The sequence below is a fragment of the Amaranthus tricolor genome, chromosome 1, assembly GCF_026212465.1.
Source record: "Amaranthus tricolor cultivar Red isolate AtriRed21 chromosome 1, ASM2621246v1, whole genome shotgun sequence".
In the NCBI taxonomy this organism is placed as follows: Eukaryota; Viridiplantae; Streptophyta; class Magnoliopsida; order Caryophyllales; family Amaranthaceae; genus Amaranthus; species Amaranthus tricolor.
Window position 1 is genome coordinate 3,350,467 of NC_080047.1, and position 18,871 is coordinate 3,369,337.

Below are 18,871 nucleotides of genomic sequence, written 5' to 3' on the forward strand. Positions count from 1 at the left end.
ATTGGATTACTTAACACACGTATAAGCGCATTTTATATTAAGACCGGCTAATACCAAAATTTATAATTTTTTAAATCTCTAATCAAATCAAACTGCTAAATTATGAATTAAATCCCAAACTTAAGAATGGAATGCCATACAATTCACCCATCCTTAGTTTTTATCTATATAAAACGGAGGTAATCAAGAATAAGTGAAGAAACAAATGTAACATTGCAAGAAGAGTAAGAGAGCAATACAATTTTCGCATTCGACCATGGAGCTTAGCTTCCAACGTCCATTCGCATTCAAAAAAACCGTAACGTGTCTACATAACCTACACATAATTACTAGAAAGAAGACAAGAATGGTGTACTTCTTTGCGGAAATAAACTTAGCAACTAAATCTCGGATATTCATATACGACTCGTGGACTGTGGTAAAGGGAACCCCTCGACACATCTACATCAACAATTATACTTACACAATTTAATGACAATGTGCTTGAATAAAAATCGCTAACTGCTCAATAATCACGCGAAGTTGTAGACCAAAAATTCTCTAACATATCATTGCCTATATCAGCATGATCAAGTCACACTCTAGAAGTAACCTCAGTTGAATTCACACCGTATTTTGGCCAGGCGAGTCGAGGATATTAAACCTTTTGCTTTAGCAGCAACAACGAAATTTCTTTTACATTTTCTTCTTCATAGCCTTACGACCATGATAAACAAAAGAGTCTATTATCCCGGCAACTGTAAAAGTACCTGAGAGAAAACACACTTCCTTCAGTAGTTGATACTATTAAAAATTGAGCCGAATGCGACATGCAGCATCTCAAGTGGAACTGAATTTGAGCACAAACATCAATTGGTAAGAAAAGATTTCATGATCAAATATGGATTTGGCGTGGGACTCAGAGTGCAAAAATGCGGTAACAGTCATGATCGCAGTTACACAACGCTGATGCAGTAACGGGAGTGATGGGGTAATCATAGCGCCTATATCAGTCGAAACCGTAAGATAAACCCTAGATACGGCCCAAAACGTAATTTTTTACACCTTTACAACGCGGGAAATATAGGTTCGTTTATTTTGAAAACCTTTACAATGCGAGCGATGCGATGCGATAGCACCTTGTTTTTACTTTTTGTAATGGTCATTATAAACTCATGGCCATAATGATAAGGGCTGAACGGATCATATATAAAATAGGAAAACATAAGTGCAGACATATTCAGTTCAGTAGAGGCATAAACAACTCACAAGTCGACGAATTTTTCACTAAGGGCTAACACGAGGCCATGACTTACGACTAACGTTTCTTTATCAGAAATTAAATAACATTGTTTTTTATTTATATTTTTCTGTGTTAACCTCTCGAAAATAAAGATATTTACAGAAGCGTCTGCTATAGTAGTTGTGCTACATTTATACCCATTCACCCACCTTCGAGAAATTCAATCATAGACCAATATTATTCAAGGACATGTTTTTTCCCAATCTCGTGGTATTTGGGCAGAGGGGGAAGGAAAACACGGGCTATATTCAGAGACAGTAAACAAAAAACCACAGATAAGTTTCATATCAGGAGGCGGCGTGATATGAATTATAGTGGGGTCAGGAATTGTAACATTTAAAGAGATAAGAGGAAGAACTATACCTCCGATAATTGCACAGACATTAGTCACGAAGTGCAAAAAGGATGTGTGCTTCTCCATGTAATTCACCTAAAACAAAAACAAAAAACACAAGTAACCATCCGATGCAAGGCTAATTGCGGCAAAAAAGACGTGTATATTAAAACATATTAATGAAACGGGACCGTTTAACGATAGAAGAATTAAGGAAAAAGCACAATTTTTACACAACTATTATTACTCATTCTGTGCCTTTAAAGTTTGCACGAATTGTAAATTTGCAACTAGACAACTCGCACAAGAATTCCGATGTAGTACACTCAAAGGGACAGAGGAGCATTGTCCAATGTGTATGTATTACGTAGAGCGAAGGCTACCATTTTAGACAAACCCACCTTCACTGGAGATAGATCATAATAAAAGAACACCCCAGGAACAGACTGATAGCGCCCTGAGTCTGAATGCTTAAAGTGCTCTGTCACCGAAAACTGGGCAAAACCAACACTGATATAAGAAAGCAAAAAGATTAACAATAGAATCTAGTTTTAAAGAATTCCGCATACCTGATTAGACAAGATAGTGCGTCCCCTAACATCAGTGTATATTGCTGGGACGACCTAAAAGGCAGAGATAAGTTCATATTGATCCAACAAGACATCAACCTATAAAAGGATATATACAAATATAACAATTTTACGGCCTTATTTGTTTCAAAATATATAAATTACCGTAAATAATGCAAGCTCCTGTTGATTTCCCTACAATAATACCAACTTTTAATTAACCATGAATAATATCAACTTATGGGTGTTTTTCCTAGAATTATACCAACTTTTATTTAACCATTAATTTACCTTTGTTTTTTTTGTCAAATACCCTATTATAAATAAAAGTTGGTATTATTCTAGGCAAACATCCCCTTAAGTTGGTATTATTCATGGTTTATCAAAAGTTGGTATTATTATAGGGAAATCAGTGAAAGTTTGTATTATTCACGGTAATTTTCCTTACAAATAAGACTAGAAAAGGAGTTGGCCTTGCAAAGAGAAAGAAGGCAGATATAAACTCCAAAACGAAGGAAAAGTATCATGCAAACAGGGTGCAAAACCTTGAGAAAATACTGGTAAGATCCACCCGCAGTCTGTTGCAACCATTGCACCCTGAAACAAAATATTATCACTAATAATATTAGTCTAAATACTTTGATAAAAGTATGTTCAACCAACCTCAAATAAAAAGAATAGCACAAGTCAAATCATTTGCAGAATATAGCCAAATCTAAGGATTAACCCACATTATACAAGGAACGAAATGTGGATATAAGAAAAAGGGCTTGGTTGATCCGTTCACCTAAATGGATATTCTGGTATGAACGTATTAACGTCTAGTCTAGTTTAATCTGACTATTGTTGCTCTAATCTGGTCTAAAACTTTTTGATTTATCTAATTACAATGTAAATTAGTATGCAAAATAAGAAAATATGGTCTCGTCGGGCCTAAATGCTAATTTCCTAAAATAAGTGGACGAAAATAAGCACAAGTGGGTATGTGACTATTGCACTTCTTTTTCAAATAAAATACTACTACCATCAAATGAGAGCTCCTTCCAAAAGACAAGTCCAATAAATAATAAGGCTCAACGTCCTCGTTGGTCATGATTAAGGATGAGTGAAGACAAATTCAATCCAAATCCTTTTTATTGGGTTGAATTCTTTTTTTTTCTTGGACTCAATGAATCTAGCGCGAAAGTGGGTCCTCTTAACAAAAGTGCATCAGATCTGAAACTCCTCCAGGCACAGATGTTAGACTTATTTTCTTAAAAAACTTTATTTTGAAAATTTTAAGGAGCTTGTGGTGGCACACTTGGTGTTGGGTTGAGAAACTCATAGAGATATTGTGTCAGTGGTTTGGGGTGAAAGACATTCGACTAGTCGGTTGACCATGAAGGTGGTAATATGGAGTTTGGGATATCGGTATTGTCATTCGTCAAAGATGGAAGATCTGATCACGGCCGGGATGTTTGTGGTTGTAGGTATGGTGCACCATAAGAAGGATATAGAAAGGCCTTTACTTTTTCTTCCCTCCAACTTCAAGTTAATTAGTGCAAGACAAGAAAGACCTACCCATCCAGGGGATTCACAAGACCAGGAAAGTAGTCTCCGAAATTTAACTTGTTGATTTTGTGAGTTATCTGAAATAAATCAAAAAGATATTCAGCAAGTCTCAAATATCATACGATAAAAACATATAAATATGATTAAATAACAAAAAAAATCATCGGAACTCACATTGTAGTTGTCGTTTTGAACTGAAATAAAATCACTGAAAAAGAAATCTGAGAGATGGAAGGTCTTCCCGGGAATAAAATGGAAAGTGCCAGCCACCTTGTTGACTTCCAGAAATCCTTTGATGTTGCATCCTTCACCTTTTTCCTCATGGATCTTTTGGAAGAACCCTTCCCTTTCACACTGCTCAGGAAAGAAGAGAATGAAATTAGAGGAAAAATCATATACACGTGGGGTAGAAAATTGCCACAACGAAATATATCTAGAAAATTGAAGAAATATCAATGAAATAGTGCACATTAAGATCTATGATAGTCGTTCAAATTTAAATGGAACACATCATCCTTTTTTTGAAAGGCAGTTAATGTTAGCGACTACCACGAACTAACCTGATCAATCAAATCTACATTTGTCAATGCCCAGCCTTTCTTCTTGTATGCCTCACGAACTTCTTCACAAGAATTGCAACAGTGATCATCAGACTGCAAGAAAAAGGGAAATCACAAATCAAAAAAGCAGAAGAAAAAGAAGTCCATTTATTACACGTTATAAACATGCAAGAAACCAATTTCCTTTCTCTTGAGAAGATAAACGAGAAATAAAACATTCTATCAACTTTACATCATTCCTGAAGGAAAAAATGTAATTGAGATCCTTTTGGTGTCACAAAACACTACATTGGCATAAGAGTTCTAATCAAGGGCAAAGGCACATCGAGGACCAGGGAAGCTTAACCCTTCAGTCCAAACACACGACCTATTGTATTTTTAACTCGGCCCCCCTTACTAGTTTATAATATATGATATAAGTGTTGATTAAAATTTAAATATCACAAAATCAACTAAAGTTTAGCCGTCAAAGTAGTAGAAACGAAACTTAAGGTCTTCTTCATACAAGCTACAGATCATATTTGTTTATAAACTAATAATAGACTTCTTATCTTGAATGATAGATTTTTTCCATTAAAAAACAAACAGTTAGAATTATAACTTGTTTATGGCATTCCATTTTGCTAGTGTATCGTCATTGCGCTATAATTTTTTTGCTAGTGTATGGCATTGGGTCCCCTTTAGATCAAATTCCTGGCTTTGCCCCCGGTTAGTATTGCATATTGTGAACAGAGATATTAAAATGAAAATGCATTTAGATAAAAAGGACATTAGACAACAAAATGAAACCAAGCACAAAGAAACTACTCAGCTACACTTAAATAGGGTGGCAGACATAATCACTATGCACTTATTAACCATGTAGATGATAGTCAGTGTACCACATTTAATAAGGATGAGAAACCTACCGATTCCGCTCCATAACATGAACCACAATAAGTTTCATTGTGGTCAAGCCTGCCACCATGCTTCTGTAAAGGCTTCTTAATCTACAGATGAAAGAAATTAAATGAGTAAAGGCCATATAATAAGGAGTAATGCTAAATGCTCTATCATAACTGAAAGGTGATAAAGGCTTCATCCTGTCGAAGTCATACATCTTTAACCATTATTGTCAAATAAAAAAAGGTGATCTTGATAATTCAGAAAGTTGTAACCTAAAATAATCATGTACTTTTAATTTGGATTTTCTAAGAGATCACCAAAATAAGATATAATTTGTTAAGTCAGAGCATAAATTAGGTGGAGAGAACACACGTAAGAATCTGACAGAAAAAAAGGAAGGGCCGGAGAAAAGCATCATTCAATTGTCAGCATGATAGAGTTAAAGGAACTTTTGTGCTCTAATTAACTCCTTTTTAAGTATTTCTTAAGACCTACGGCATATTCAGGATATCTGAAATAAACTAAATCCTAATTAATTGGCTTCATGAACGAGTAATAACATTCCCTCATTTGTAAACTAACTTTCAAAAATGTACATATGGTTGAATGTCTTCTGTTTTGAGTACTTGTCGCGTCTTCCTCCCCATACACTTTTTATATCTTATGCCTTAAACCTATCCCGTATACTCACTCAAGTTTCCTTGTTAAGAACAGAAAGGGGAGAAAAGACAATGTCTCTTATCTAACCTTTGGTGCTCCAATGCTATCTTGCCTAGCTTCGACTGTGTTCCCAATAGCATCAACTCTTGTTTTAACAATGTCGTGTCTCTACAAGGCAAACAAATTATACTGCATAGGTTAACCAAAATGTTAATCAATAAAGAAACAAAAGGGCTGGGAAAACATGTGGGTCTCATTAGTTACATACTATGTCAAAATGTCGCTCTCCACTAATATCTTCAGCATCAATACTGAGAACTGTGCAGGGGACTTCAGGAAAAGTAACATCAAACTGCAATCAACAAGCGAAGGGCAAGACATCAACAATTGACTAATAAATTCAGAAGATGCAAAATATCTACAATAGTAAAAACCTAAAAACAGTTACAAAGAGAAGAGCAAAACGCAACAAAAGATCCATGGCATTTGTGTGTAAATACATATAAATTTAATGCTAAAGATATGAATCACTGAAAAAACAAGGTGGTATCTTATGGAAAGAAAAGTTAAAAAGTAGATGTAACAGTCTAAAAAGTTGTGATGAGGCAAAAAAGAACCACAAAATCATTGTAATGAACTAAATATAAAATGACAAATGCAAGAGAGAATGTTCCAGATGTTAGGACTCAAACATAATACAAGAAGATGAAAATGACTTACATTGATGCGAAGAGTTCCACCCCTAGAAGTATCCACTACAAGGGTCGTCTCTGTTACGGTATGAAGATATGAAGCTGCAACAAAATGAAGTACCATGCAGTACAAGAGTGTTATTTTTACTTGAAATTCACTTATCTAACATCAACCTAGACTTACTATTAACATATATCAACTTATCCCATTTTATCACAATTGTGTATTGAACTTGAGTAGAGTTTGTTAGTTTCAACACAACAATATTGCATTGACTTAATACCACTAACTTAATTCCACTAAGTACGGTAAGGGGGGTCAATGAGTTTCTTTCATTTAAGCCTTAATTAACACCGTTGTTGAATGACATTGTTTTCGTTGATTGAGACTAGGGAGAGGGTAAATACTAAGTTAGAACGATGGTGAGAAGTGTTGGAGTCACGAGGTTCCACTTTAATACGGAGCAAGACAAACTAGTACATGGAGTGTAACTTTAACACAAACGAGATAACGAGAGACACTATAAAGCAATAAGAGAAAGAAATCTTCCAAAGTGGATGTTTCAAGTACCTTGAGTCCATAATTAAATGTAGTGAGAACATCCAACAAGATGTGACCAATGGAATTAAGTGTGGGTGGCAAAAATAAAGACCGACTACTAGAATATTATGTGATCGAGGTGTGCCCTTAAAGCTAGAGGGTAAATTTTATCAAACCACCATTAGACCAGCACTAGGGCTACTATATGAACCGAATGTTGAGCTTTTGGAAAGGATCATAGTAGAAAGATTAGACTAGCGAAAATGTGAATGTTTTGATGGATCAGTGGGAATACCTAGGGGATAGAATTCGAAATGAAAATATAAGAAAGAATTTTGGAGTTGCAAATATTAAGAAAAAGATGAAAAAGAATCATTTAAATGATTTGGGCATGTGCAAAGATGCGTATTAGCTGACTGTTAAGAAAGATAGAAAATTAGTGCAGAGAGACTTAAAATATAGGATGAAGAAAACTAAAGATGACTTGAAGTTAGTAGATCTAGACTTACAAATTGAGATGGTAGAAAATTGGAATGAATGGAAAAGAAGAATTCATGTGGAACAACATTAGATATAATATATTGTTTATGTAGTCAACCTCAATCTTTTAGGATTAAGGAACTGGAATTGTTGTTGTTGCTATTGGATGGTGACTCACATATATAAGGAGCACACAAGCATAAGGACCAAATTTCCTTTAGTCTATGAACACCCAAAACTAATCTCCTATGAATTTTAGACTCCATAAGAGATGAACAACTTATTTAAACTTCAATGGAATTTACTTATGAGGTCAAAAGATCATAGCTAAGTGGAAAATTGATTAATAAGAACACAAAATTGCTACAACTGATTACCAAGGTAGACGAGGTTGAAACTCCAAAAAGTTAATCTAGTAAGCTACAAAGACAAGCATAGCGGATATCGAAATTCAAACCACATAACTTTCGATAGCCATTGAATATTCGTAGCAGCATTCGAAGAGTAACACCTTAGTAGATTGTCAGAAAAACTAAACCACATGAAAGTGGATCGTACATGGGTAAAGAGTATTGAGCACCACCAACACCACTATTTGAAGACCAACTTACGATACTGCTGCATTGTATTCATAATCAGCATCTTACTAATGAATCTCTGGACAGTTATCTAACTAGTCCTAATTATTAATGACACTTAAGAGGACTATCACCAAATCACGATTACCAATTACAGATCCATAGAGCAGATATGGTCTATACAAGTAAATGAGACTGAGAAAGGCGTAAATGAATAGCATATGCAAAGATAACATAGAAGTATATTTCATCTCACAGGAAAACCTCTCCCCCAAACAACTGTTACTACCATTATTAATCAAATTTTTAGGGGAAGGAAATACCAGGGCACACAAAACCAAGTCTGAAGCTTTTTACTCATGGCAATACACTCGTGCAGTCGTACCTTAAAGATACAAAGATATGCAAACAAATCAACGTGACTTAAAAGGTCTTAGGTTGAAAATATACAACAAATTGTCCACATTAGCATAATTAGTTTCCTCTTCAACTTAGATTAGCTCATGACAAAATGTTCCTACAGTCCTACTAACCTGATATCATGAAAATATCCTAAAGCCTAGCAATAATCCAACCTAGTGCATCTAATTTCGCTTATGAACTCGCAATTCTCCCCAAATACAATTAGGGGGGGTGTCAATTAATCAGATAACTCATAGACTACCAAAGAAGTAAGAAGACTATGGCCCCAAAAGCTCATTTAACTATAATCATTTGCCTTGTTCAACGCCTGCCTCCATTGAGGCCCCCGCTAGCTGGGATAGGCCATTTCAGACATATATTTGATTGCTGCCCAAGAAAATACAGAAAAGTCGTGCCTCCTACTCTCGATTCAAAATCCATAACTCCAAAAACTAGGGAAAAAAAAGAGCTTGGGAAGTCCATTGAGCTATTCAAATTCACACTACTGATATTCAGAGCTGGTACAAATTTAACCGTGAGCCTTTTAGCTCGACCGATGATTCACATCAAATGTCCAATTCCTTTTGTACTACTACTCAATGCCCTAATTGCAAACAAAACTAGCTTTACTTACATCAAAAGACTAAATTCTCTAAATCTCTATTTCCCTCTATTTTGCTATTCTTGATTTCCTGAATACTAAAGAACTTACATTGACTGGATTGATTGTCATTCAACTTTTTCCAATCAAATTTACAGTAAAATCAAAATTTAAGGGCAAATTGTCAAATTTCACCCACATGTTCCCCCAACAAAAATATCACAACTTTAAACAAGTACACAAGTACTCCCATCACCATCATTACCCATGTCTTGAAAATTTCTGGGTGATCCGATTTAAATCACCCAACAAAAACTCAAGTCAAATTATAACAACCCACAGACTCCACAAAAAATAGAGACATTATTGAATAAATAATTAAGGGAAACAATAATTAAAGCAAGAAAATTTGTACAAAAAAAAACAGAAATAGGGATCAAAAAACTTACAGAACTCAAAAACGAAGAGAAAGAACATTATAATGGCAGAAACAAGGGTGACAAGACCACCATAGAAGGTTCTATTGTAGAAATCTTCATTGACTTTAGGATATGCATCCAAATCTCGAAGCTTTTGAACTACGCTTTGCATTTTCTCGGAATTCGCCAAAAATTTCTTAATGGGCGCCAATAATTCTCCAAATTCTTGAAGATTATTTATTATAATTGATTAATTTACAATTTTCATCAACAAAATCTTTGTGGGTTTTTATATTCCCTTGACAACGAAAGATTATTGCTTGAGATTGAAGGGAGGGAAGAAACCGTTGGCCGGAATCTGGGAAATGTATTAAATACAAGTCGGGATTTTTAGGTTTTGTTCATTTAAGAATTTAATCCCGTGTTTATCAGAGGTTAAAGTGCTGGTGGAAGTCTGTCTTCGCTATCTTGTCAAACTATGTAGTAAGATCGTTCGAGAAAAAGGCTAATCCTGTAAAATGCAACAAGGGTTAAGCAGGGCCCGGAATGTTTTTTCGGGGACCTACTTCGACTCCCAAGTCAGTAGCAATCTGAGACAAATTGCCTAATAGGCTTTTTTCAGGAGCACTGTGGCTACAAGGTGGAAAACTATTTAGGACTTATTTTGACGTGAGGTCTTATGAGATTAATATCTGGCAAAATTTATTTAAGACAATAGTAATTACTCTCTTAGACTTTATGATTTGAGGAATTATAATGAATTCTCTGAAGATCAATGTAGGTACTTGAAAATCAGATGTAATAACTCCTTCACAATAAATTACTTAAAGTTCCTTGTCTCTCTCTTAGTAGTAGTTATTAGTTCTAAATTAATTACCACATTTATGAGCTCCTTGATGTGTATTTATAGTCTATCCTTGTGCATGTAGAACATTGCTTTATTATTCCAACAATTCCCAAAATCTCCTTATATGCTACTGTCGTTGTCTTAGACGTGTCAAGTTCCTCTTCACTTTTTGTGATTTTTCCTTTATTCTTCATTGCGCTCTTTACTTCTCCTATTAACACCTGTCTCACTAGCTTATAATGTTCTTCTATAATGGACAAGTGTCTTCCAAACGCACGTGACTTCTCATGCACTAATACTACAACATACCTTCAATGTCTTTTCAATCCTCCTAGATGAATGTTGCCAGATCACTAGCTAATCTTAATAATTCCTCTCAAATTAGCACTAATTTAATCTTTCCAGACGATTTTGTACCATAATTACTTGTGATAAATATTTTACGTATACAGGTTTGATTTGTCTGCCTTTTATTTTTCAATTGTTTAATGTATAGACAGAATTTTGTGAGGTAGATGATGGAAGGAAATAGCCAATTGTTAATCGAATTTAAATCTTATTTGAGAGGATTTTGTACATATTAATTAAGATGATACTCGAGTATAATTTTATATTCATTTTGACATTTACGTATGAAATAAACATCTTTCAAATTACCATTCTCTAATCCATAAAATGAAATAAGTTGTTCCATTACATTTTCCATCATATATTTGGTCTTGAATCTGATATAGAAGCAAGGATATAAATGATAGAAAATTAAGTGGATGTTTTTGCCATTTTAATTTATTTTTATGCTTGTTAGGATAAATATCTTTTATTTGTGAAATGTCAAAATTACCCCTCATCAAAAGTCAAGTTAAAGTCAAATGTGTAAATATAACTTTCCTATAAATCTATATCAGAATTATCTCAAACCCATTTAATCAAATCCTATAAACTTTAACTAAAAATCTAACTACTCACCTTTGTCCACTACTGTCAATTCCTAAAATGACTCTTTACTACTATCACTTCCCAATACACTATCTCCATAATCATCCTATTATCCAGCAACTACTTTTCAGATACTATAGAGATTACTGTAAATACTTCATTCATCCACAGAAAAAAGTTACGCAATTTCTCTCTCTTATACTGAAACTATGTTCAAATATTATGCCATTACATTCATCTTTTCTAATCACCGTTCCGATTTGATTTAAGTATCGAATAGGCTTATCGGGAAATCAGCCCCCCGGCTAGTCTTTCTTCATAGTTGCAGGTAGTTGATTCCTAGCAGTCAAATCGTTGTTCTCTCAAACACGCAGATATTCAGTGCTTTTAATCTCTAAATTTAAAATTTTTTTTGGTAGAAATAATGTTAGAAAAACATTGGGCAAGAAAATATGCATTATAAAGAAAAGATTGAAAATAATTAATATAATTAGAAAAAAACAATGTGTCATACTATATGATAATTCTAAAAAATATTATAATTTTTAAATTTAGCTTAATCCTCTTCATATAAAACCATTTGTGGAAACATTTGATTAACAAATACATTATGGCAACCATGTACTTGATTGCCTTACATAATAAGCCATTGGTGGTGTTCCATCTCGCAGCACAATTTGTTTTGATTAAGATGACCTTTAATTTTTTTTTTATCATAGAATAGGTCGAGCGAAGAGAAGTGTTAGGTGAAATCAATCACACAACCTTATTTTAAAAGAATACGCCTTGCTTGTTAATTATTAAAAGCTCTCGCCTTCGCCTTGTTCTTTTCCGTTTAGTCTCTAAGAATTATTGCTTATTGCTCCTTGGTGTTGCTCACGTGTTTTAAGACTCACTAAATGAAAAGAGGTATAATAGTTATGAATAAGCACCTCTATGTAATACCCTAGATTTAGCTTGAAAAGAGATTGATAGACTACTCATATCAACAAGGTGCATCTTCTTTTCATGAGAGCCCATTTGCTAAGAACTACACAGTTAAGTGTTGTTGGTGGGGAGCAATCTTAGGATGGGTGACCTCCTGGAAAGTTTTCCGGGCACGCACGAGTGAGGCAAAAGTGCGCTAAAAAGATTTGTATTAATCTATAGGGCCAGTCTACAGTCTCTATGAGTAGTCACCGCTGGAAAGAATTATTGCTCCTTGGTGCTGCTCACGTGTTTTAAGACTCGGTTAATGAAAAGAGGTATAATAGTTATGAATAAGCACCTCTAAGTGTCTTTTTTTTTAAGAAGAGGATATGGCGCAGGGGCTGGAGAATTAATCAATAGTGTTCTCTATAGACAGAGTTTTGGCAAATACCAAATGATGATAAATTTTCAAGTCAAATGAGAGTGCTCATTTTGTAATTGCGCTGTCTCAATTTAGATGGAATGGGCAAGCAACTTGCTAATGTGCATGCTTGGATTGGTATAAATACAATGAGACTACTTACACTTATGATCATGTTTTGTGAAATTTTGAAACAAGTAAAAAAATATAAAAAATTCATACAATAGTAAACTTTGCAAATTAATTTCCCAAATAAGTAGTTTTTTCCCAAAGTTGTAGTTTGGGGCTGTTTGCTGTTACTAACAGTGAACAAAGATTAAAGGTCAAAAAAAGTCAAAGACTTTGACTATTTTTGAGTTCCAGTCTTTGTTTGTTAGTAATAGCGAACATATGCAAGCTAAAAACAGCAAATTCCCTTGTTTGACCAGATTAATGCTTTGTTCGCTATTAATAACAGCGAACAGACCCTTTGCTTTTTTGAACCCTCTGCCTTTGTTCGCTATTACTAAGTACGAACAGCCTCAAACCTCAGGTCTGAAAAAAACTGCTTATCTTGAGAAATAGTATCAAAAGTTGGCTATAATGTGATTTTTTATATATATTTTTACTTATTTGTTTCAAATTTTCATGTTTTGTCTGAAATTGAAATTGAATATTAGACCATTTGCAACTGGTCAAGTGCCTTACATGGCCCAAAGGCAATCATTAAGCCCATTTGATATTGGCACCCACCACATGTGTTCAGGGGCGAAGCTATCAGAGGGCGGGGGAGGTTTAACCCCCTAGTAAAAAACGTGGTCATTTGTATTCTAGCTTTGGGCTCCTTGCTTATATATGATATATGGTTTGAAGACCGAAAAAATATTGCAAAACTACTATAGCTCAATGGTTAGAATAAGTACTTTTGAAATTTAAAGTCAAGGAAGTTTCAACTTCATTGTTAAAAACTTTTTTTTTTATCATTTAAGTTCATTTCATTTCATATGATTTAAAAAATTTTACACAAATTCTTGTGAGAGACATTCTCTTTAAGAGACCTTTCTGATTAGGTCGGCTTATAAAGAAAAATATAGAGTAAGACTAGGATTAAACTCAAATGGACTCGGCCTGGGAGACGTCTCAAAGAAACAGTCTTTTAGGAGACTGGCTGAAAATTTTTTAGTTTAACTAGTTTTATATATATAATTTTCTAGTATATCGACTATTTGAGCTTCTCTAATTCAAAATTTTCCCTTTATCCCAACATATTTTTTCTTTATTTTGTCTTTCTTTAGAATTTATTTATTTACAGTTCTTTTTTTTTTTATTTTGAGTGCCTCACACTTAAAATTAGAATGCTAGCGCCTTAAGTTGCCAGCTATTTGTGTTTTAGGACGCCACGTGCTTTTTAAATGATATTTTATACTACTACATAAATTATATTTTAAACCCGTAATTATTAAATCTTATTGAACTAAATATTTTTCTTTCAAGAATCATGAATATATTTAATGGTCGAAAATTTTTGTAATATAAGTTTGATTTTCATTATTTTTAGGAAACTTGAATCCTCCTTTCACACTTACCAGTGGGGAATACAAAAATATATATTGTTCTTTCGTTGCCTATTTGTAGAAATCATAGATCCGAGACAACAGGATATCTTGTATAGGACTGCACATATTTTTCAGCCATAGTTACGTATGTGAGAAGCTTAGAGTAGGTGCACAGCCAAAGCATACCATGAAAAGAAGGAAAAGGAAACATGCAAAGTATTTGTCATTTTACTCAGTGGGTAAAAGAAGGGTAGTACGCCCCTTTTATACAAGTTTCTGATGGAGTTTGTTATAACAAACAATCTAGCTGGCAAGGAATCAAGAATTACTACAGAATACATTTTTATCAACCCCCGCTCAAACTTGGCAAGGGAAGACATGCCAAGTTTGGTTAACAAATGCCGAAATTGAGCAGAAAGAACCACTTTAGTGAAGACATCAACCAATTGAGATGAAGTAGGAAGATGTGTCAACTGTAGAAGGCCCTTCATAACCTTGTCACGGGTAAAGTGGCAATCAATTTCCAAGTGTTTGGTGCGTTCATGGAACACCGGATTCTGAGCAATATGAAGCGCGGACATGTTGTCATAATTTAGGGTAATAGGACATAATGAATAGAGACCAAGTTCCTCGAGAAGTCGAACAACCCAAACAACTACAGAAGATGCACTAGCCATGGATCGATACTCAGCCTCAGAGGAAGATTTAGAAACCGTGGCTTGCCTTTTAGATTTCCTACTAATAGGTGATTGTCCAAGAAGAAGAACAAAACCAGAAATGGAACATCTAGTGTCGGGGCATGCCCCATAATCCGAATTAGAATATGCTTGAAGAGTTAATTGATCAAATGCCGAAAGAAGAATACCCTGGCCCAATGTGGCAGATAAGTAACCAAGCGTGTGTTTACCAGCCTCAAAATGTGCAGTAGTTGGCTTTTACATATGTTGCCTAAGGGTTTGTATATCATAAGAGAGATCGGGATGAGTATGAGTTAAGAAATTTAATTTTCCAACCAGGCTGCGATATAAAGTGGGGTTGGATAACAAAAAAGAATTGTGGGAGGATGACTTGTGGTTTAAGGGAAGAGGAGTAACATGTGGTGTAAGTAGCGAAATATCAACATTCCTGATGAGTTCCTTGCTAAATTTTTGTTGAGTAATAATAATAACATTAGCAGAATATGTAAGTTCAAGACCAAGGAAGAAACTCAAACGGCCAAGGTCCTTGATACTGAAAACATTATGCAGATGAGACTTTAAATGAGAGATGAGAGAAGCATTATTCCCATTAACGATGATATCGTCAACATATATAACAATGATAGTGATGAAATCATGATCTTTGAGAGTAAAAAAGGAATAATCCAACTTGGATTGGATAAAACCTTGTGAAATGAGCTCAGTAGTAAGTTTGGTAAACCATTGGCGGGATGCCCGTTTAAGACTGTAAAGAGACTTGCGCAGCTTGCAAACCATATTAGGAGGATGAGGTAAGCCGTCAAGCACTAACATATAAACATCCTCATGTAGATCCCATGCAAAAATGCATTATTAACGTCGAGCTGGTGTAAAGGCCATTGATGAGAAGTAGCAAGTGCAAGTATACAACGGATGGTGGTCATACAAACAACGGGGGAAAAAGTCTCATGAAAATCAACCCCATATTCCTGTGTATACCCTTTGGCCACAAGACGAGCCTTGTACCTTTTTAAAGAACCATCAGCCTTTAACTTGATTTTATAAACCCACTTGCAACCAACAGTTTTCTTGCCATTTGGAAGGGGGACAAGATCCCATGTATGGTTAGCTTGAAGAGCTTGAAGTTCAGTGTCCATAGCCTTGACCCACAATGGGTCCTGAGCTGCTGTTGTATAGGATTTAGGCTCAAGCCATTGACTATGAGAAGCTAACAGTGACTGATGAGAAGGGGAAAGAGAAGTAAAATGAACAAGGTTGCACCAATGAGTAGTGGTGCAAACAAAATCCTGAAGGGAGATGGAGGTTTGTGGACACGAGTGGATTTGTGGGTGGGAACAGAAGATAAGGAAGGAGTATAAGATAGGTCAACAACTAAGGGTAAATTAGGAAGAGAAGAGGATGAATTAGAATTAGAGAAGTAGAAGATTCAGAAGAATTTGGTAGAGTAGATGATATAGGACAGGAGTGAGAAGGAGTATTATGAGAGGATAAAGGTGGGGTAGAAACATGTATAGGAGAGGGAGTATATGGCGTGTCAATAGGAGAAGGAATAGGAAAAAGAGTAGGTGAAAGATAAAGATCATCATAACAGGGAATAGGGGTATGAGTTGGTAAATAAAAGGTAGAAAAAGGAGTGGTTGAGTGATAAGGGGAATGATGTTCCTGAAAAGTAACATCTCTAGAAAAAACTATTGAGTTAGTGGTAGGGTTATATGTTTTGTAGGCCTTTTGAGTGAGAGAATAGCCTATGAAAATAGACTTATCAACCTTAGGATGAAATTTTGACTTTTTTGTTTGGAAGTGGACACAAAACCAGGCAGCCAAAAGACTTAAGGTGAGAGAGATTTGGTGGTTCATCATATAGCTTTTCATAGGGCGAAGTATTACCCAAAACAGGTAAAGGAGAACGATTAATAAGGTAAACAACTGTTTGAACACATTCATCCCAAAAACAAATGGGGAGGTTGGATGAAAAGAAAGGGCACGACAACCTCTAAGAGGTGTCAATGCTTGAGTTCGACAACCCCATTTTGTTGAGGGGTGTCACGATAAGAAGTTTGATGTACAATACCATTGATGAAGGTAAAAACGTTTATAATCATCATTGCATAGTTGGCGAGCATTATCAGTGCGAATGGCCTGAATTTTTGTATGAAACTAAGTGTGCACATATGCATAAAAATGCTGAAAAAAGGAAATATACTGATTCTTTGATTTCATCAAGTACAACCATGTAGCTCGTGTATAGTCATCGACAATGGTTAAAAAAAATTTACAACCATCATGAGTATTATGTCTATACGATCCCCACATGTCAATATGAAGCAATTGAAAACTTCTAGTAGACTTGATATTACTGAGAGGAAAACGCATCCTGGTTTGTTTTGCAGTAAGGCAGATAGTACAAAAAATAGAGTCACTGATCTTATTTATATCAATATTAGGATTAACATCCGTAGTTGATGAAAAGGTAAGTGTCCTAGCCTAAGGTGCCACAACTTAGCTAGGTCATAATTTGTCTTATTGGATGTTGAAGATTCAGCAGCTACACATGTTGGAGAGGATGAAAGTGAAGGTGAGAGATCAGCATAGTAAAGGCTATTAGATAATTTATCAAGAACCTTTGTCTTTGAATGGTCCTAAAGCACACAAGTAGTATCAGTAAAGCACACAGTAGTATATTCATCAAGGTATAGTTTGGGGACGGAAATCAAATTAAACTGAAAATCTAGAACGTAGAGGACCTTTTTGAGTAAAATACCATTCATCAAAGGAATATCACCACAAAGATCAACCAGAACTTTTCTACCATCAGGAATAGTGATGCTATGTTTTGCTCCAAGGATCTTTTGAACAAAAATAAAAGAATCGAAAGAATTGTACATATGATCCATAGCACCACTATCAATGATCCAATGAGAAGCATGTGTTTTAGATAGAAAACAAAAAATACCTGCAAGATTTTTTGTGCTAGGTACAATATCAAGTTCCATAGAGGTAGGTTCAGAAGTAGATTCTTTGTGTTTGCTTAAAAAAGCCATGAGGTTGTCAAGTTGAGTGGTAGTAAGACTAAGTGCAGTAAGATCAGATTTAGGTTCACCATCGTGAGCACAACCAGCAAACTTCTTGTGTTTAAAACCAGGTGGATAGCCATTAAGCTTGAAACATCTCTCAATAGTGTGACCATTAATTTTGCAATGATCACAAAAAAAATTTGAGGTTCGCTTGAAACGAACACCAGGCCTATTTCTTGCATAAACTGTAGAATCTTAGGAAGAAGGCTTATAACATCGGTTAGTAGTAGAATAATTGTCATAAAACTGCTTCTTATTGACAACAAACGCCAAAGATTCGGAAGGAGGAGTAGTATTGAGGCGAGTGAGCTCCTTATGTTTTTACACTTGACACAATATACAATAAGCAGTAGAAACATAAGGAAGTTCTAGTAGCATGAGTATATTAGTTTTGATCGGACTGTACTGATCATCAACCTTCATAAGAAAACTCATGAGGCATTGATCTTATTGAAGCTTCAACACCTTTTTTGTTAAACTACAGCTGTAACCATTGCAAGTACAAGTAAAGAATTAGATTATCAAGTTCGTCCCAAAGAGATTTCACCTTAGTAAAATAATCAGTGATGCTCATATTGGTTTCTTGTGAAATATTAGACAATGCATCATGTAGAGAATAAATTTGTGCAGAAGTAGAGACTCCAAATCGTTCCTCCAAATCTCTGAAGCATATTTGTTGTACATAACACTTTTGGCAACAACACAATCTAATGAAGCGATAAGCCAGGCGAGTACCATAATGTTGCACCGCTCCCAAGCTTTCATTTCTAAAGCATTATCTGATGGTTAAGAAAGCGTACCATCGACAAAGCATAGTTTGTATTTGGCTATTAATCAAATTATAACTGAGCGCTTCCAATCACCAAATCCATTACCATCAAAAGGTGTATTGACAAG

General features: G+C 35.0%; 1 protein-coding gene across 1 annotated transcript; it reads right to left on the bottom strand.

Annotated features, from left to right (window-relative positions):
* Positions 1 to 180: 180 nt before the first annotated feature.
* On the bottom strand, positions 181 to 9,956 carry LOC130799265 (uncharacterized). The gene is made up of 13 exons (XM_057662369.1): positions 9,585 to 9,956; positions 6,562 to 6,635; positions 6,110 to 6,193; positions 5,929 to 6,009; positions 5,205 to 5,285; positions 4,297 to 4,389; positions 3,911 to 4,090; positions 3,746 to 3,813; positions 2,731 to 2,782; positions 2,186 to 2,239; positions 2,018 to 2,110; positions 1,646 to 1,712; positions 181 to 749 (listed from the first exon to the last, which is right to left on the bottom strand). The coding sequence occupies exons 1-13, from the start codon at positions 9,724 to 9,726 to the stop codon at positions 676 to 678; spliced, it is 1,143 nt and encodes a 380-aa protein (XP_057518352.1). The 5' UTR covers positions 9,727 to 9,956; the 3' UTR covers positions 181 to 675.
* Positions 9,957 to 18,871: the final 8,915 nt, after the last annotated feature.

Bases quoted from the DNA above. Each gene is read 5' to 3' on its own strand.
- LOC130799265 (XM_057662369.1), bottom strand. From the start codon at position 9,726: ATGCAAAGCGTAGTTCAAAAGCTTCGAGATTTGGATGCATATCCTAAA. The intron at 2,240-2,730 runs GTTTTGCACCCT...TCTGCCTTTTAG, and splicing joins CTTACCAGTATTTTCTCAAG to GTCGTCCCAGCAATATACAC. The intron at 1,713-2,017 runs GTGGGTTTGTCT...TTTTTGTTTTAG, and splicing joins ATGATCTATCTCCAGTGAAG to GTGAATTACATGGAGAAGCA.